Source organism: Simochromis diagramma, unplaced genomic scaffold, assembly GCF_900408965.1.
Source record: "Simochromis diagramma unplaced genomic scaffold, fSimDia1.1 OVJJ01000321.1, whole genome shotgun sequence".
Taxonomy (NCBI): domain Eukaryota; kingdom Metazoa; phylum Chordata; class Actinopteri; order Cichliformes; family Cichlidae; genus Simochromis; species Simochromis diagramma.
Genome location: NW_024386772.1, coordinates 5,084,236 through 5,103,614, shown reverse-complemented (window position 1 = coordinate 5,103,614; position 19,379 = coordinate 5,084,236). Strand labels below are relative to the sequence as shown.

Sequence of the window (19,379 nt, the reverse complement as noted above, 5' to 3'; positions counted from 1 at the left end):
TCAATGTGCATCTGGCACTTGCTGTCAGACTGCTCTGGTTTCAGTTGCATCTCTTATTAAAGCATTTCAAAACAAACCCCTTCTACTAGCTCTTTGTGGTTTAAAGAAGTCAGTCTCATGGTATTGGTGTTTATTTATATACAAACATCAGTATGCATGGCAGTGGAAAAAAAAGAAAATAATTTATGTATCACATTGTGTTCAGATACAAGTTGTGCACACATGCACTTATTTGTGCTTGTGCATGGAAAAAAAGGAAAGTCACAACATTGCTTTCTTTTGTCATTGCACTTCTACAGCACAGAAATACACAAAGAGCCACAAATAAACCACAAGCAGTTACCCTTATTCACAAACAGTGCCATGACCATTGGATCATAGTTACCAAATTATCTAAAACAGTTCATTTAACATTAGTGCACATAGCAAGATTTTACTGGACAGATTCAACCGGGCACAGTCAGAAATATAGGGACAAAATACAAAATCGGGCTTTGGCAGATTGTCACGATTGTGAGAGAAAATTGAAAGCACTTGACTTTAAGGATTGTATTACATGACCCTCAAAACTTGAACAAATGCTTAAAAATAGAGAACCTGGTGAATGTGAACCCTTAATCAGCATCCGTTAATCCACCAAACAGTCTGGTACATGCAGCACCTCTGCGGTTGCAGATGTCGAGATCGCTTTCTGTTCTATTTCTTGGAAATAGCTGGTCCAAAAGCATCTAGAATGCCTTCACAAAGAGACATGATTGTATCTTCAAAACTGCCAATTACGCTGATGTTAAAAAATGTAACAAATGAGTTTGGACAAAAGTGCCAAAATTCTCTCTCCGAGGGCCTTTTAGTGAGACAGAAAGTCACAAAAATGTCCAACCTCATGAAAGGTATATATGAAAATGCAACAAAAAAGTGCAAATAATGAAAGATAAATTAAAATGACTGGTTTAAAACAGGCGTTACTTAAACTATTAAGTAAATCAATAGGTTGGCCTCATTTCAAACTCCACATTCTTATTCTTCGTATGATTAACAGTTGACAGTTAAAGCCCCACATTTCATCCATCTGAAATAAGTATATTTAGCTCCTTTGATTTCTGGTTGGTTGCCTCCTGCAAACAGAAGGTTCTAACTATAGGTGGGTGGGACAGCTGTGTGCTTGAGATGACCTTACTAAGGATATCCCCTCTTGATGAATCGCAGGTGCTTATGCCTGGCACATTGGCAACTTTCCCCATGTTTAATATGAACATTCAATATACATGAAATAAAATAAGAATAAACAGAATAGGTCAACTTTACCTTCCCTCTTTATGAAATCCTGATTAAAATAAAGCATCCTGGATTTGCACTTCAGATTCCACTACAAAAACTGCATAAAGTCTTTGGGTGAGCAATTTCCAATTTAGAAGAAAAACTAATTCTTCTCCAAGACCTGAAAAGTACAGGACTTTGGCATCTACAATATGTAATAAACCTCATAATTTACATCAGACACTGTTGGTTACAAGCTTACAAAATGCAACCTTATCGCTCATGGTCATTAACAACAAGCTGAACTGCTGGGCTGATCTACTTTTACAATGTAATCTACAAGCAAAGTGAGTGAAAGCACACAGGACAAGGCTTTCTAAGAAGGAAACAAATAAACGTTGAATTCATGATTTATGTCAAACATACATGTACTGTACATGTGCCCCAAAAGCCTACTGGCTCATCAAATATCAAAATTCTGCATTTACACACAAGTAATATGCACATCACCACAAAGGCAGTGACAAATACAAACTTAAATATACCGTTAATGTAAACGAGTTAAATATTCCAAATGACACACATACTTTCACAAGAGTCACATTCTAGGATGCATAGTTTTGTGAAAAGAATGATTACACACACATCAACCGCACGTACACTTACACACAGGCACGCACGCACACAAAATTGACATTCACGCTAAATGCAAATCATCATACAGACACACAAACACACACACACACACGCACGACTGTGCAATACAATGCTAGAATTAAAAAGCCACCGATGAGTACTCCAGTATATGTGTGTCAAGTGTTGAACGTGTCCTTACGACCGAGTCTGAACACAAAGTCCAAGAAGAGGGGCCGGTCACAGGCTCACCGATGACAGAGTATCTGAAGGTTTTAGAATTTAAGGCCTTTCAATTTAAGTAGAACTTAAAGAAGAAAAAAACCTCAACTTTCACTACCAGCTTGTGGTCTGAAAAGTTTTTTTTCAGTTCCAGGACATTGCAGTGCTTTGTATGAATCCAGGTGGTCTTATGATTGATGTCTTTTGTAACTTCAAGGCCCTCCGTAAAATAAAATTTAGAGCACAGGAGATATCATTTATTTTTCAAAGATTTATTTCTAAGCTTTTTTTGCCTTTGTTGCAAAGGATCGGCTGCAAGAGCGAGGATGACATGCAACATGGGTAGCGTGTTCTTTATTTCTATATCTGCATAAAATTATGTTTTGGTTCAAATAATCTACTTTCACTACTTTACAATTTTCTTTAATTGGCTGCAAAGTTTTCTGCAGTGTCGTGTGGAAGCTCCTCATTGAAACAGCCGCACAAAGCGTCAACCGAATGCATCAAGTCCTCCTCGATATCAGCAGAAGACAAATATATGTCGTAAATTACGTGTATAGCAGAAGTAAATTCTGTTTTACACTGGAAGTGAGCCAATCCGTTATTGCAGATACTCTGACTGGACTCTGACCGCAATTCTTAAACTCTGTGTTCATAATTTAGGAAGGACACATCTTTAAATGTAGATGCCTCAGTTATCAAGGCCAAATGATTACTAAGGAACTTCTAAGTCAAGTTTCATCCCATTCAGCTCAGACCTTTAAAGCTTGGTGTGAAAGAAGGGACTTAATAAGAGGAGGCGAGGGCTGGTCTGACAAATTGGCTTATGCTAAATCATCATAGATACTTGAAATAGGAGGTGCTGAGAGTTTGGGCCTCTTTTTTTTGGTCGATATACTGATATTACTCTGAGAGCTGCTGCCGCCGCCTCCAGCCAGGCTTCCACTCCCACTTCCTCCTCCTCCACTGTTCAATGGAAGAGATGGCTTCTTCTTTTTCTTGGGCTTCCGAGAATCTGAATGGTTGGTGCCTGCAACAAGAACAGGAATGCATTTTACTGATAAAACCTACATGTCATAATTACTAAATGAGTGTCCCTTCCTTACTGGCTTTAGATGAAGCAGAATCAGTAGGTGAAATATCAGAGTCCTCCCACTGCAGGCGGCTCATTAAGGGTTGTGCATCTGGAATGTCAAAGCTGTCAGTCTCCACAGCATCTGCATCAGGCAGCGTTGGCCTGTGACATAAAAAACAGACACAGTAACACAGTTTTAGACAAAGCCACACACAGATACACACACAAACAAAATGTCTATATATCTGTCATGTAATTGCACTTTTCAGTTTAAGTTTCTTTTCCCATCTCTATAATACCAATAACAACACCACTATTACTTTTAATAATAACAACTCTACAACACAAATGCACATTTGCCCAACATTTTGCTTATAGTTGTTGGACAAATGTGTGCTTATTAACACGTGTCCTTCTTTCTGACCCACACTGTTTTTTTTATACATGACTCCCTCTCACTGGGTTTTTGATTTTAGGTGAATTCTTGGGGAAAAAAGAAAATGTCTCGAGAATCAAAAGAATCAAATTTCAAGCAAAAACAATAACATCAAAAACTGCTTATTATTGCCTCTATCAATAACAAGATAAATAGCTTCATTTTCTGAACCGTGTGCCTAAAGACAAGGCCTGGAAAATTATACTCAACCATTTTCACCATTTCTGTCACTTTGTAGATGAAATATTTTATACATGAACTAAGATGATATTTCTGTTTAGGCGCAGTCTACTCATCTCAGCTGTTAAACCATACCTTCAGACTAAGATGTATGGAGTGGGTTTATTATTATTTTTAGTAAGGCCGATAGGCTGTGGTGTTTATGATAACAAATAGTTACAAGTGAGGGTGCTACAACCACAGATTTTGGTGTCATGTTCCTGTTCACAGGACCAGAAAAACTTCCTGTGGTAGTCTATCGATCTTTCCCAGTGTTTAAAACTCATGCAGCGTTCAGTTCTGTTAACAATGGCTTTACAAGTCATTTACAACAGTGCTTTTGCATAAAAGTCGTTCCTGGCAAGAAAGGCGTCCCTCTGCCAGAGTATTCACAACACCGACCAGCAGCATCGCTCTGTCACTGTCTCCAGCCAAGGCAACCATATCAGCAAACAGTGAACTGTTTGAGCAAACACCTGCACGATGAGGGTAACGACACCAACTCAAACATGACTTTTGTCAAGTGCACTCTAGTTTGTGGTTTTGGTGAGGAACGGGTCAGGGTACACTCACGCGGACGGCCCCAGGAGGAACAACCTGACGGCCCTCCTCTGTTCGTCCGTGTGTTGGGGACATCGCTGAGACCTGGTGGGACACAAGGTGGCATTATATATCCCTGACTGATGGCCCGCCCACACCCACCACATAGTTTTACACATCTCCCTGCCTGCAAGCCAGCAGGGAAGGTGGGACGGACTGATGGGACACAGTCAGAGACCAACTGATAATGGGCAGTTATGAGTTACAAACTATTAGAGGTTAGTCACTGATGGGTTCCTCATTATTATAAGTCTGTTGTTAAGACCTTTAAAGATTTGGCTCTTCACCTTGGAGAAAAAGAACAGGTCTAAAAGAGATCAATTATGAGTTGCCACTTGTGTTCCCTTGAGTTAGTTTGATCATACACAATTTTCTTATTTAATTAAAAAAAATATATCTTCCTTATATTTATGTATTTCATTTTCAGCTGTGACTTTCAGTTTCAGACAACAGTTCTAAGCAATTAAGATTTCAAGCTATGAGGACGCTGACCTCAGAATTTAGATTCAATTAGATGGTTAAACCAACACGAATCCAGGTGTTATGTTACCAGAAACTATGCTGCAGGGAGCTACACAAAAGCAGCTGGCTGTTTTCTCAAAACAGAAAAGGTTTAATTACAAGTTAATCTTTGTGTCAGAGGCTTAGACAGTAATTACCTGGTACACATCTTCTTTGTGTGCTCAGATATCACCCCACATTGCTGTAGAAACACACAATACTTTAATGATTCACACTTATATAATTAAATCAGTAGTTGGAACAATAAAAAAAAAAATGACATGCTTGGGCAGATTCATGAAAATTGCTCACCGTCGTTAGAAGGGATCTGACTTCATCGGGGCCCAAGGTTTCATAACTGATGCCAGTATTATAGTTGTACTGAATTTAAAAACAAAACAAACCTTTATGAGTATAGAATTTACAATACTCTATAGCCTAGCAATCAATTTGATCACAGGAGGATTTGTCACCTTGTAAGATTCGGCACCGACGCCACTTCCAAGCTCACCTGGAATGCATACACACAAACACACTGTTCATGTAACAGATTGAGACCGCTAAAAGCAAATCAAAATTGAACTATAAATTCCATCTGCATCTAAAAGAAAAATATTTGCATTTCACTTTGAATTGTTTCCTACAACTTTGAGCTATGAACTTGAAAAAAACAAAACAACAAAAAAACCCAGATAGACTCACCGTTTTTATGTTTCAGGGATTTGGATCTTCTTGGGGAATTTTGACTCTGCACAAACAAAAATGTTAAGATTAAAATAATGTTATGATACACATGAAAAATTCATTTATACTAACAATGTGTAATTTAAAAAAAACAAAAAAAAACATACCTTATCTGACTTTCTCTTCTTGGCTGTAAAAAGGAAATAAGAAATGTTTATTTTAAGTAACCACCTGGAGATTTTATTTCATCTCTCAGTACAACGCAATCACTCAAGTGCTCACTTTTTTTTTCAGCCCCATACGACCAGTCATTATCATTAAGGTCATCATTGTCTTCCTGATCACTCTCTGATTTGCTCATATTATTACTGCTGGCTAGCCTGTTAAAAGAAGATCAAATAATTAAATTAGAATTTCATGTATAACTTTGGATCACTGCAGGAATTTCTGCTTTATGACCTTCACTGACCGACCTGCGGTTGGCGATGCGGCTGCTGTTGCGTCCCATGCCAAGGCATTTCTCCAAATGTGGAGCAAAGCGAGAAGCTGCTATTAATCTTTTACAGTTGGGACACTCACACTCTTTGTTCTTCCACTGATTGTACACCTGCCCAAATATGTCCACTCCTGGTTGATCCACAATTTCTGGAGGGGAAAAACAAACAAACAAACAAAAAAAAAACAGTAAGCAAACACATTGAAGACAGACAGAATAGAAACCAGATCCAACGGCACCAACCAAACTCCTTCATGCTCTCTTGGTCCGTTTCATCCAAGAAGAAATAGCCCTGTTTAACAGCTCGATGCACCTCAAAACACAGGCCCAAACAGGCATCTTCCACCAGCTCAGAGTAGATGTCATGGGCCAGGGCCTACAACAACAAAAACATAGTGTAACACCAAAGACAAACCCAATGTTAGGTAAATGCATGGGTACCTGTATGCACAGGTAATACCTCACCTCCAGCCTGGTGTTGTCTGGGCCTGAGAGGGGCATATCCTCCATTTTCATTTGAAAATCTCTATTGGAAGTCTTGACAGCAAGGTAATAAGATTGATATCTGAGGACTTAAAAGAGATAGGATGGAAGTGAAATCACAGCATGCTTGAAAGGCAACAGATGTAAGGCACACAGATTCAAGATACCAGTCGCAAATAACATACTTTAAAAATATGTATTAGCACTTGTTCCAGGTCTATCTTCATCCTGTTGAAAAGAAGAAATAATCGCTGGTCATGTCCAAGATCACCACAGAAGTTTCATGTAAACATATGGTAATTAGCGGTACAATCTGACCACTGTAACCCCAAGCCTGAACTGAACATATCAGCACATATCAGCTACAGCAACATCCTGATTTTCACATTACTGGACATCACACACACAGAGAGAAATGTGGTTTTAACTATGTGCTCTAACCAGCTTTAACATTACATGTGGTTGATTGAGATAAACAAGATACCTATGTATCCAACACGAAAGCTCAAAAATAGCTACATTTTACAAAAACACATTCATTTAAACTACCTCACGAACGACTAGCTAACGTTAGTAGAACCTAAACGCAGGTAGTGACAGTTCCTTAGCAAATTAACTCCGGCTAATATCACCTTTCATGGTTTATATCTGCTGGCTCCACTGCTCTACTAATATGAGCTGAAGGAAAGGCCTTTGTGGCATTCAAATACTAAGAAACAGTGTAGCGACGTTAGGTGTGTTTTAATTTCAAACTGTTTCCTCTTACCCTGTCATGCCGAAAACTCAGCCTGAACCGGGCAGTTTCTCTGAAGGAGGCAACATGACCGAGTCCATCCAAATAAAACGCGTTAGCAGGAGGCCCGGTCTTCAGCTACAGCCATTCTAATAACACGGGCAAAACAAAAAGCTCGATAAAAGTGTTTGCTGTCGCAGGTGTCGGTTAGCAAAACTGACGGTACGAGCGAGGAGGCCGACAAAGCATATAAACCAGCTAACTTCCGGTTGTAGCAATAAAAATAAAAGCTTAACCTGCAAATGTGAAGCGAGTTGCTGGAACTCGACAAAAACAAAAAAGAAAAAAAAAATCAAGAATACAGTCCATGTTGAAATCGTTAAAAAGGATAGAGATTAAGCTAATTTAATCATTCAAATGCTTATAAAATATATAAAATAATGTAATGTAAGGTAATGTAATGTAAAGTAATGTTGCTAAATTCAAAAATACCAATACACATCATGACTCATTTAATTTTTCTGTCACTATTTGCTATATTAATGTGCATTTTTATATTAACAAGCAAGATGAGGAAATGTATCTTAATTTTTTTTAAAATCGAATCTTTTAATTTCTAACTGAAAGAAGAACAACATTTTAAAAACAATTGTTAACATTTTTGTTTAGCCACATATCTTTAACAGCTAGCTACTTGCCAGAATTAATTTTCATATTTATTTTATGAGCTGTCGAGCTCATTTAACATCACAGGGCACAAACAGCCAATTTGAACTAGAAATTGACAATAAATTGTGAAGAAAAACTTTATTGTTCATATATTATTTAATTATTTTGTCTTAAGGGACAGCTTTATAAGTGGGGAAAACGGTAAAAGCTATGAAAATACAATGTACAGTCTGAAATTTATGCCCTCTATCACATATTCCAAAGCAGTCCAGTGGGCCAGACTGTAATTTTCGTAGGGCCGATTCTGGCCCCTGGGCCAGCAGCAGACAAAATTAGCGCCACCTAGACCAGTTACACTTAAACACCTTAAACGGATCTAAAAAAACAAACAAAAAAAAATCTAAGGTCCTAATAAATTACATAAAATTATGTTTAAAACTGTGTTTAAAAATTTAGTGCAGAAGAAACTTAGTGACCTTCTGGTTATATGGCACCCTGCATAAAAGAAAAATACAAAAAACACAAAACAAAACAGAAAAAACTGTGGGGAGATTAGTGAGGTATTGAAGAGCGCGTTTATACTTTTACTTTGAAGGTACAGTTCGGGTGTTTCCGCTTTCACAGCGAGGTTTCTTTCAGCTCAGACATCCATAAATGAACGCTAGATTTTCGCTCTTTATCTACAATCTGTTTGTAGAGCCTGGGCGGGCTGAATGAGGTCATCACTTGAACTTTGTTAAATGACAGAAAGTATGTGGACACCTTAACATTACACCAGCATAGGATTATTGGACTCTAGCTCCAGCTACTTTTAAAACCCACAAGATTTTGGATTTTCTCCATCCCAGCTATGCTAGGTGAAGAGTTGGCCCTCCAGTTTATCTTTTATGTGTTGGATTTGGTTAAAGTCAGGGATTCACTAGAGGCCATTTTTCCATTTTGCGGAACTTGATATACACCACCAGAGCAACATCTGACATGATGAGTTCCTTGTGGGGGATCCTGCTTTACAACATCACATCAAGGTTTGAGTATTGCTTCAGTTTAGTCATGTGTAGCAGAACTACATTTGGGAATCACTGGACACCCCATGATATGAAATTATCACAATACGTCCAATATTTTTTGCCATTTTTAACATTTTGCAATTTTTCACCTTTTTACAAGTCAGATTGTAACTGTTTGCAGAAATGTTGCCACCTGTCAGATGACCTGTGCAATGTTTGTAAGTGTGCAACACTCTGACATCTGAACAAATTGCAATCAGTTGCAGAATATGAAAAAATTCAATACAATCAAAAGGCAGCCACACTTTTTTCTTGTAGATGTCCTATTTTACTTATGCGACTGAGCCATTAGCTTTCCTTGAAGTAGGAGGTAGCTTTGTCAAGTCTAAGCGTCCGCTCTTGGATGTTTTTTCGGTTGAGTCGATTTCATGCAAGAGAGATGAGCCCTCTTGTCTGCAGTTTCCAGAATGTTGATATACTGGCATGCAAAATATCATGACGCTATGCTGTATCCGTTCCTCCTAATCAAAACTGCTACAGGTAAAAAAATGTTAGTGCAACAAAAACTTTTCTTCAGCATTTTTTGCTTCGTGTGATCCATGCCCTGGATCCTGTTTGGTTAAAATGTATTCAGGACCTTATATAACAATTCTTAAAACTGTAAACAAGCACTGATTTGTGTGCTGTCAAAATATTAAATAAATCCACACTTTTAACTGTTAAAGGTCATTTATTTGCCCAAATACTTGAACTACAAGGACATAAGAACACCCTCAGCTATATAAAACATCAAATTCTGTCAATTTGTCAGCAGTACAAACTTGTAAAGCTTTGCTGTTTTAGATATCTCTATAAACCAACATAAGGGAGAGAAGAAACAACTAAAACAGGCGAATTTAACCAAAAATTCTCCCCCGTGAGTGAAAGACTCACTGGCCTTTGAAACCACAGATGAGGGCTTGCCAAAATAAAAGTACTAACAAAACAATAAGCACTCGATACAAAAACAGTATTTACAGAAAATTACAGTTGCTTTTTTTTTTGTTTTGTCTTTTTTAACCCCAAGTCCACTGGCAACTCAGTTTCCTAATTCCCTTTTACAAACTTTCATCATTCAAAAAGGAAATGCTTTGCTTTTCCCTCCCCCAGTTATTTAAATAGTCCACGCTGGTTTTATTTCAGTCTGTGATGAGATTCAAAATGGTCAAAATAAACCCATTATTAACAGATTATTAATAGTTGCCATGTACTTAATCTGTCTGGAGACCCAAAAACACAGTCACATAAGCCCATTTTTAAGTTTTCAATGACATGACCGCAAAGACCTTTGGAGAAAAAAAAATAAAAAATAAAAGATTTAACAATATCTACATTCATGGTGTTGGTATGATGTCCCCGCACAGGCACATACATGCACACTGCTGTCACGTCATGGTATGCAACTAAACGGCAAAAACAACACACATTAAAGCAAAGAAACACGCAAACGCCCTCATATATACAAAGTTCTGTGCATGCATGCACACAAACTCACACAGAGGGACAGATTTACAATAAGTGCACGCTTTTTTTGGGATAAGCATCAGAACAGAACCCATGTGGATTACAGTCAATACTATTAAAACTCGGAAATAAAAATGGACGAGTCCATTCAGCTCAACACCCACGACGAGTCCAGATAGATCAAAACACAACTGCTCACAATTAAAACAAACCTGGTAGCAAATTGCAATTGAACTGTAAATGAAATGGAAAGCAACAGTTCTGAAGAAAAAGAAAAGCATATTTAACGTTGCTTTTAAAAACAGAGTCAGACTGAGCTTTAAATATGGACAAGTGTTGCAATTACTAATTACAACCTGCTCAATGAACTGAGTAAGAACTGTTAAGACTGATCGACTACAACAAGTCAGTTTGGATAAATGAGATTTTTCAGTGACAGACACACGGCAATGTGCAATGTCCTGGAAAGTATTCAACCCCCATTGGACCTTTATGTTTTATACTGGAACCATAACGGCTAATCCGGCTTTATAACACTTTTATGGCCAAGTTAAAACAATCCCTATAAACCAATCTAAATTAAGTCCCAATATAAAACTAAACTGTTTACACAGTTTGACACTACGTTCTAAATCTGGAAGCCCAAACAGCTAGGTAGACATGAAAAGCACCAGCATGCAATCGCAGTCTTGTGTTTTAGATTTGTGTTTAATCTAGACAGAATCTAGCTGAGGGAATATTCCATCACGCCAAGGCTTAGATGAAGTCGATGTCAGTTCTGTGTTGAAAAGCTTTACAACACACCCCAAAAGATGCAGTCTGTTAACTTCCAATAAATGTTGCTATGCCGCCTTACATCCCGATGTGTGTGAAAAGGTCCAATTGAATCTTTGTAATGTTGAAAAGCAATAAAACATGAAAAATCCAAGGATTGAATACTTTATAGGCAGTGTAAATTTCAAATGAAAAAACATGGGTATGTAACAAACTCTCAAATTTTCCAGCGACAAAAAAAAAAAAAAAGACATTCATAATGGCTTGATTTTTTTTTTGTTTTTCCTGAAAAAAATACCACCTCTTTAAGAACCAAATCATAAAATCTACATCGTAAGTCGAGGACAACACAACAATGTTGTGAAAAAAAAAAAAAAAAAAGATTAAATGAAAATTTTTTGTAGAGTGCAATTTTCCAGTACCCCGCATACTCTCCCCCCTGCCTACCTTCAGGTGATCCACCGTACTGTGTTCTTTGGCTCAGCCTGTTCACAACTCAAGCCACCTGTCCTTAACTAATCATCGGAATAACAAAAATAAAAGACTGAACGGGTAATCAATTACCCAACACATTAAAACTCTAACCTTAAACCACTGAAGCTGCAAGTCAAGATTGAAACCAGTGCAGAAATGTTCATGACATCACCAAACCAGTGGGATGCTGTTTTTGGCATACTGTCAGTGGCCCGTGCTGTGAGATGACTACTGCGCTGGGGATGGAATTGAACTGATTTCCAGATAGGGGCAGGGTCTCTCCTTCTGTACAGATCGCCAGCGCAGCAACATAAAGTGGGTGAGTGTGAAATGGATGAGGCAATGCAGGGGCTCCCTCTGGTGGTGGGAGGAGAGCAGGGTTGGCACAGTGGCAGAGCTCCCTGGACTCTTGGCTCAGCTCAGCGCTGCTCAGTTTGTCAGTGATGGCGCGTTTCAGTCTGAATCAGAGTCTGACGACCCCTGTGAGTTCGACTCACTGCTGCTGTCCTCCGACTTGTTCTCCTTGTCGTCTGCTTCGTCGTCCTCTTCGTCGTCTTCATCGTCGTCGTCGTCGTCCTCCTCCTTCTTTAAACAAAAAGAAATATATACACGCATTTTCAGCAAAAACTCAAAACCACTGGTTGCAACTATCTCATGTATCTGAGCAGAGAAAACACTCACGTCATCATCATCCTCATCGTCCTCACTGGAAGAGTCGCCTTCACTGGAAGCTTTCTCCTGCTCGTCGTCGTCATCCTCCTCATCGTCGTCATCATCCTCGTCCTCCTCCGTATCCTGCAACAAGTGATCCCCCCCCTTTCAGATAATGCTAATAACATGACTATAAAAAATTAAAGTTTCTGCTCAACTCAGCTCCAAGACAGCAAACAAAGAAATAAGTCTGTACTCACAGATTTCTTGGCCTTTGCCTTGGGGCCTCCTGGTTTTGCTGTAGTTCTTCTTTTCTGAATGATTTGCGAAATAATAGATCATTAAAATATATCAAAAACAGATATCGCAATTTCAGCTGTTTGTAAATGCTAGCTGTTACAAATCAAAAACATTCCTTACTTGTGAATTATATTCTTTGTAAGTGTTTCTCTCTTGCGAAGACAAACTCTGTGGAAAGACGGAAATAGATTTTTCCAAATGTCTCAAAAACATCTTGCCTCCCCCCCCCCCCCATCCATTAAATTCTTCTTACAGCGAGCCACTGTTCCAGTTGGACTTTGTACTGCCTTTGCTTCTCCTCAGCAATCTTCTTGTAGCGGTCCTTTTCCTTCAGTGGTAACCTCTGCCAGCGGCTGCCAATCTCAGCCATCCGCTCTTTCATTGGGAGATGATTCAGCTCTCCATTGGACAGCATCTCCTGAGAGAACTTCTGATATCCATTTCTAGAGTCAAAGTAAAAGGAGAAAAAAAAAAGTCAGGCCTTCGAATCGGCTAAATCAGGCAGCACAGATGAGCTGAATGTCGCGAACTTACGATGGCGGTTTCTTGGGTTCACCCTCAAATTTCATCTTCTTCCCTGAGGCAATGGCAGCAGCAGGCGAGCGCATCTCACTTACTTCTCTCTGTTGAGGACAGGTAAATCAACATTTAGCTCTCACTGGTTTCATATAGAGAACCAGGAGATTTTATTGAGACTGTGTCCTAACCTCATATCTTTTCTGGTCTTCTGCTGCCTTTTTGATCCACATAATCTTCTCTTTTTTCTCCATGGTGCTCCAGGTTCCTTCCATTGCTTTCTGTGCCTTTGGCCGGTCGTTCTGCAAACCACATACAGGCATTAAATCCATTCCCGGGTATGTTATCTGCGTTTCCAGCACTCTGTCATCAACAGCATTACACATCTGTAGCTCATTGTTAACATCAGCATGATTATTAAGTAAATTTCTATTCACAAAAAGATTTGCTATTATACTGAATAATGTGGGCTAAAATACAACAGCTAGTTTGTGGATACCTTAAATCTGGCCAGGTAGTCGCCTATAACACTCTGCTGCCAGATGTCTTGTGCATTTTTGGGCGGATCTGGGAGTCGACTGCGGTCCTCTTTTTCCTTCTTCTCCGATTCTGCCTTCAACACCGATTCTAAGCGCTTAAACTTCTCCTAAATCATTAGAGAAATCCAGCACATCACAAAATAATTGAAAAATCCCACTTTCAGAATAACCTTTGACCTTGAAAGTCTACCGATGCGGCATTTCTGTTCCATAAACTAACACGTTACCTTCTTCTTATCTGGCAGCTCGTTCCACATGCGAGCAAGAAGTCTTGTGATCTCACTGTCAGCGAGGTCTGGCCGCTCCTGCTGCAGTTTGGGACGTTTCTCCTCAGCAAATATGAACATGGCTGAAATGGGTCTTTTGGGTTTTTCTGGATTTGCCTGCAAGTTCCACGTGAGAATATCAGAATAATACATGAAAGCATCTATGTAAATAGAAATCTAACTGTAAAGCACACCTGAATTTAAAATTCTTATTAAAATGTTATTGCATTACGCTGCAGTTTTCTCTTTCTGTACCTCTGAAAAACAGACCGATCGGCTCTGTCTGAACAGTTTCGCACAAATATATTTTCCTTGGCTTCATACCTTTGCGTGTTAGGTGAACATGTAAACAGCTACACTATATATCAGAAAATAACACGGAACAAAATCTGACTCGAGGACACATTGCATTGCTACACTGACAAGTTGTGTTTTTCTTAAATGACTGCATCATTATCAAAAACATAAAAAGTTGCTGTATTCTGGGACATACGTTTGCTTTAGAGTTTTTCTTTTTAGATGCGGGACTATTGGCTCCAGTGCTTTTCTTAAAACCAGTCTTCGCCTCACCCAAGACCCGCTGCTGCTCCTCCTCTGATATACTCTACAGATGCACAGCAAATAAACCACACATAAGAAACACTTCCAGTAAAAACAAAACATGTAAACAATGTTTGAGACTTACACTGAGAAATCTGTTCATCTCAATTTCATACTCTTTTTTCCTCTGAAAGAAAAAAAAGACAAAAAAAAAAAAAAGTGACAATTTAGATAAACTTGCTTTATTTATTGACTTTTTCCTCTCAGTTATTCATGATTCTCAAGTCACCTGTTCGCAGCGTTTTTGGTAGGCGTCCTTTTCACCCTGCTTTAGCAGCTTCCACCGCTGACTACACATCACCATACGCTCTGTGCTGGGAACGTCCTTCATGCTCGACATTAGCTCCGCACAGAACATCGAGTAACCGTTTCTGAAAGCATTCAAACACCACATGTTAAAACCAAATATCTCGCAAAGGCGGTGACCTACAAAAATCCCCTCCCTCAGATGTGTCAGGAGAGTATTTGTAGCCGTGACTCACGGAGGTGGTTTGTCAGGACGGCCGTCAGATTTGTCCTTCAGGTGCCTCTCTGCCTTGGTCAGGGTGGACTTTACGATGTCTTCCTGAGTCATATTTAACTCCGGATGCTGTTGGATGTATTCACGCATCGTCTCCTGGAAGATCGCAAAAAAATCCTCAGTTAAAAATTATTTTCTTTTGTCATTTTTTGTCATCTAAGGCAACCACACACTGATTCTTGTCTCACCTCATACTGCTTCTGCTGTTCCAGCGACTTGGTGATCCATTTGAGCCTCTTTTTGTCAGAAAGCTGCGTCCACTGTTTGCCAAGACTATCTTTAATGTCTTTGGTGGTCGCCTGGGTGAGACACAGAAAAAGTTAAAATCTCTGAAAGCGGCTAAAAGTTGCATTCTGTTTGTTGCGCAGCTAAACTCACATCAGGGTGCAGCTTGAGGAAGGCCTTCTTTTCGTGGTTGTACCACAACTGTTGGGGCGTCTTGGGCTTTTCTGGTACATTTGAGCCTTTTTTGGCCATGCTCTCCACCAGGTCTGGATGCTCTTCCCTGTTTAGGCATCATAAAAAACGTATTAAACATGTATTATGCATTTTAGGCTTATGTGTTATGACTAGTTTAAAAAAATAAAATAGTAAATCATCTCACCTGAACTTCATCATACTTTGAACAAATGTTTCCTTATCTCGTAAGAAGTCGTCAACATATTTTTTCTGTAGTTATGAAAAGAAACGTTATTTTTCCAAGGATATTATTTTAGGAAAAAAAACAAAAAACATGATGGTCAAAACAGTGGTGTTCGTCTTTGACTGACCTTCTTTTTATCAGGCAGCTCCCGATACTTCTTAGATAGGATTTTAGTCAGGTCCAGGTTGCTCATCTCAGGGTGCAGCTTTGCATACTTGGCCCTCTTCTCCATAAAGAAACGGAAGTATGGAGTCAAAGGCTTCTTGGGGAAATCTGGGTGTTTCTGCATTTGTGGGAGGGAAAGGGGACGGAATTACTTAAGCCTTGAACTCCACTAACACAACTGGTAGGCCATAAAATCATGTGAACGTTGACTTGAATTCACCTTTATTTTCTTGCCCTTGTATGGGTTCTTTATGTAGTCTTGAGCATCAACTATCAATTCTGTCAGGGTCCTGAATTTACGAATCTGCGTTTGGCAGAAAAACAAAACGGAGAAACTCAGAAGACTTGACTTAACAGAACAATCTGACTTGGAGAAAAATCGATACAAATCAACTCACCTCTTTCGACACCTCCTGCCATTTCTGCTTGCACATCTCAGCTGTGTAGGAATTGAAAGCAACTTTCTGCCAGTCCAGGTGGGACTCTGATGTTTTGTATTTAGTCAGGTCTTTCTGTGGAAGAGCCACTTTCATGGCCTCCAGCAGTCTTAAAAGGTCATCCTGCGCCCATACTGTGAAAATGTTAAAAGAGAAAGAGAGAAAAAAAAGACATAAAAATCACAAAGGAAAAAACACAGATCTGCCCAAAATGTCTTTCAAATTATACATCCTTTTGTGTATTCTGACAAGAAAAAAAAAATAAAATTACTATTCTATTCTTACTATTGGTAAACCATATATTCTAATCTAATCGGAATCAAACATTCAGTTTTAATTGCTGTAATTCTTAGAAGAACTAGTACATTAATCAAGTTTAATACTAAGGTCTTAATATTCAAGGTTATGTAAAGTGCTGCCTTGCCATGATTAATCTACATATCAACTCTGTTCAGAAAAACTTGATTTAGCAAAAAACCCACCTTGGTCTTGTGTCGTTGCCTCCATTTCTCCATTCATTTGCGGATATTCTGTCTTGGATCTGCGAAAAAAAAATAAATCCCATAAGATTATTTAAAAGCATATCTTTTATATATCGACTTCAATCAAGAACCAATCAGCAGTTTATAATATACATATTCGTGTATATTACCTTTAACCAGTTCGTGATCTTTAAAAATAGTAATTAATGTTATTTTGTTTTATTTGTATAAATGGGCTTAATTACCAATTAATGTGGCTAATTCTTCATAGAAAAGTAATAATGACGAGTCAAAGTCGTTAAATTTAAATTTGGCTCGACATAATGGTTTATGTTCATTACACCGCCCCTTAAACGTTTACGCTACATGGTGAGACATAGGCTATTGCTTGTGACGGCTTCAAATCTCAAATAACACTGCGGAGGGCTTCAACTAGCACATCTAGCTACGACAACAGGAGTCTCCGTCGAGCAAATTTTGCCAACCGGAATTTGGCGTATTAGTACTGTCCTTATTCCACAACAAAAGTATCGTGGACACACAGGAGCGACCATTTTCTCGCCTGGTCCGCTCAGTAATGGAGGATTTTCTGTCGGAGCTGAGGTTGGGGAGGATCCACGGAAGGAGGAAGCGAATGGACGTGGACGGACGGGCAGCTGTAGGCGACCAGCTGACCACGGACGAGGGATCTGCTTTCGGTCTCCGAGAAAGGGGAATGGTAGCTTGGAAGCACTGCAGCCAAATGCGCCACTCGACAGAGGCGCCTCATCACCGTTGGGCGCTGATCTAGCTCCGCCACGCAAAACCTATAATCTTCTCCTCGTAGTGTTAACTGAGACCGGAGCGATGAAATCGAAAATAACATTCGTTTACAGTAAATAAATGTGTTTTAAGGTTATCTGCAGGCCGTTTTTATTCACGTTTCAGGCGTTTCAGAGTGGGATTTGCTAGCAAAATCCAGAGCATTCTTCAGCGAGGCGTAACCGAGCTGTGTTCCAATGATGGCGGCTGCTCGTTGTTCATCTTGTCCTTGATGGCCCCAGCTCAATGTGGTGTCAACCGTGTGACCTAGCTACATTTAAACGATCGATTTCACCATTTATGTAACTAAATAACCTCCACGTTGTATATATAAAAAACTCTTGAAACATAAAATCTACCTTAAATTTAATTATTATGACAATATGCGTGATATAAATTTGAGTGTTGAGGCATTACACGAGCAAGGACGATTTGACACACCGAATGCGGCTAAAATTGGGACATTTTCTTTTAAATATTATTAGCTATGCCTTTTTAAAGGTTATTTAATACAAGGCTTTAGGCTTTTTGGCATCTAAGAACAATTTCGTGTCCTGCAGAGTAGACCTGGACCACATTGACATTAGCTGCTGTTTACAACCAATCATCTAAATCACGTAACGGTTTTTATTTAGCTGCCTTTAATAAAAAGCAACTAATTTAAATGGTGGACAGCGTAGATGGATTAGTAACAAATTGTAGAAATGCCCGTAAATATCGTGGTGGCTGGAAAGTCTTGCGGAGGCGCAGGAAGAAAGAAGAAAACGGAAAATGATTTTTAACGGGCAAATGTTATCGCGTCAAACTGATTTTTTTTTTTTTTTTTAAACCACGATTCAGTTTTAACCGTAGCTGCTTACAGTTCCGGTTGCAGTATTGTAGCATTAAACGGCATCTAAAATGGTTAGCTAAAGCTCCGAGGAAACATGTTAACAAACCGCGGCTGAGTAGCTTCTCTGGCGCGACAAACAGCTCCAGATCCGCCATGCTTCAGCTCTGCTCTACAAGGAAACCTACCGTGACAAGGTCCAATGGCGCACTGCAAACACAGAGAAACGGAGCTTAAAACTAAAGCCAGGGCGTCGCAGACTCCCTTCCCTCGATCCAAAAGCGTTTAAGCGAGGGCAAGAAGGCGGGTTCTCCGAGCTCGGTCGTCGGAGGTTCTGGGCTAGCCAGTGAGAGAGAGGGGGAGAGAGAGGGCGAGTCTCTGCACGGTGAGATATTAAACTGAGATCCCTGATGGCTAACCGAGAGAGGCGGCTGGCTGTTCCGCCAACAGCCGCATGGAGGTCTCGGCGCGGAAACCACCGTTTATTCTCCTACGCAAATACTCCCTGTATAGCAGGAGCAGGCGAGTTTCGATGAAGGGGTTAGCTCAAAATAGTCCTTTTTCGTGTTATTTTGAAAAGAAATTTATCACGTTTACCCCCGGGTCTTACATCCAGTTCCTTCCCCGCTGTTTGGGACAAGAAATTCGGGTATGGCCGCCGTCGTCTGTGCCCTACCACCGTCGGTTTATTTCGCTACTACAAAGAAGCTGCCGACCGAGGCGCTTTACGAGAAAACAAAAACATGCATTAAATGTATATTTATCGCGTTTTGGTGGCTTTTTCGCGGTTTGTTTATCACGTACGCGCATTGTATATTGAAACCGATCGGCTGTTGTGTTGGCTTACCTGTCTCTCAGCGTGAG

At 39.6% G+C, this 19,379-nt stretch overlaps 2 protein-coding genes across 3 annotated transcripts; both read right to left on the bottom strand.

Moving 5' to 3' along the window:
* Positions 1 to 163: 163 nt before the first annotated feature.
* On the bottom strand, positions 164 to 7,605 carry atxn7l3a (ataxin 7 like 3a). The gene is made up of 14 exons (XM_040044599.1): positions 7,373 to 7,605; positions 6,792 to 6,834; positions 6,589 to 6,695; positions 6,367 to 6,499; positions 6,101 to 6,272; positions 5,910 to 6,007; positions 5,795 to 5,817; positions 5,646 to 5,691; positions 5,417 to 5,454; positions 5,256 to 5,324; positions 5,102 to 5,145; positions 4,416 to 4,487; positions 3,219 to 3,349; positions 164 to 3,142 (listed from the first exon to the last, which is right to left on the bottom strand). The coding sequence occupies exons 3-14, from the start codon at positions 6,637 to 6,639 to the stop codon at positions 2,937 to 2,939; spliced, it is 1,083 nt and encodes a 360-aa protein (XP_039900533.1). The 5' UTR covers positions 6,640 to 6,695; positions 6,792 to 6,834; positions 7,373 to 7,605; the 3' UTR covers positions 164 to 2,936.
* Positions 7,606 to 10,059: 2,454 nt separating this feature from the next.
* Positions 10,060 to 19,356, bottom strand: ubtf (upstream binding transcription factor). 2 transcript variants are annotated; one of them, XM_040044461.1, is made up of 21 exons: positions 18,704 to 19,356; positions 16,886 to 16,944; positions 16,365 to 16,537; positions 16,187 to 16,270; positions 15,929 to 16,084; positions 15,763 to 15,827; positions 15,537 to 15,663; positions 15,347 to 15,457; positions 15,121 to 15,254; positions 14,868 to 15,009; positions 14,724 to 14,765; positions 14,532 to 14,642; positions 14,000 to 14,155; positions 13,733 to 13,879; positions 13,425 to 13,535; positions 13,252 to 13,340; positions 12,971 to 13,160; positions 12,838 to 12,885; positions 12,678 to 12,731; positions 12,448 to 12,561; positions 10,060 to 12,351 (listed from the first exon to the last, which is right to left on the bottom strand). In XM_040044461.1, exons 2-21 carry the CDS (start codon positions 16,920 to 16,922, stop codon positions 12,220 to 12,222), a joined length of 2,223 nt encoding a protein of 740 aa, XP_039900395.1. In that variant the 5' UTR covers positions 16,923 to 16,944; positions 18,704 to 19,356; the 3' UTR covers positions 10,060 to 12,219. The 2 variants fall into 2 exon arrangements, with proteins under 2 accessions (XP_039900395.1, XP_039900404.1); XM_040044470.1 differs by having other exon boundaries at positions 10,060 to 12,348.
* Between the last annotated feature and the right edge of the window lie 23 nt (positions 19,357 to 19,379).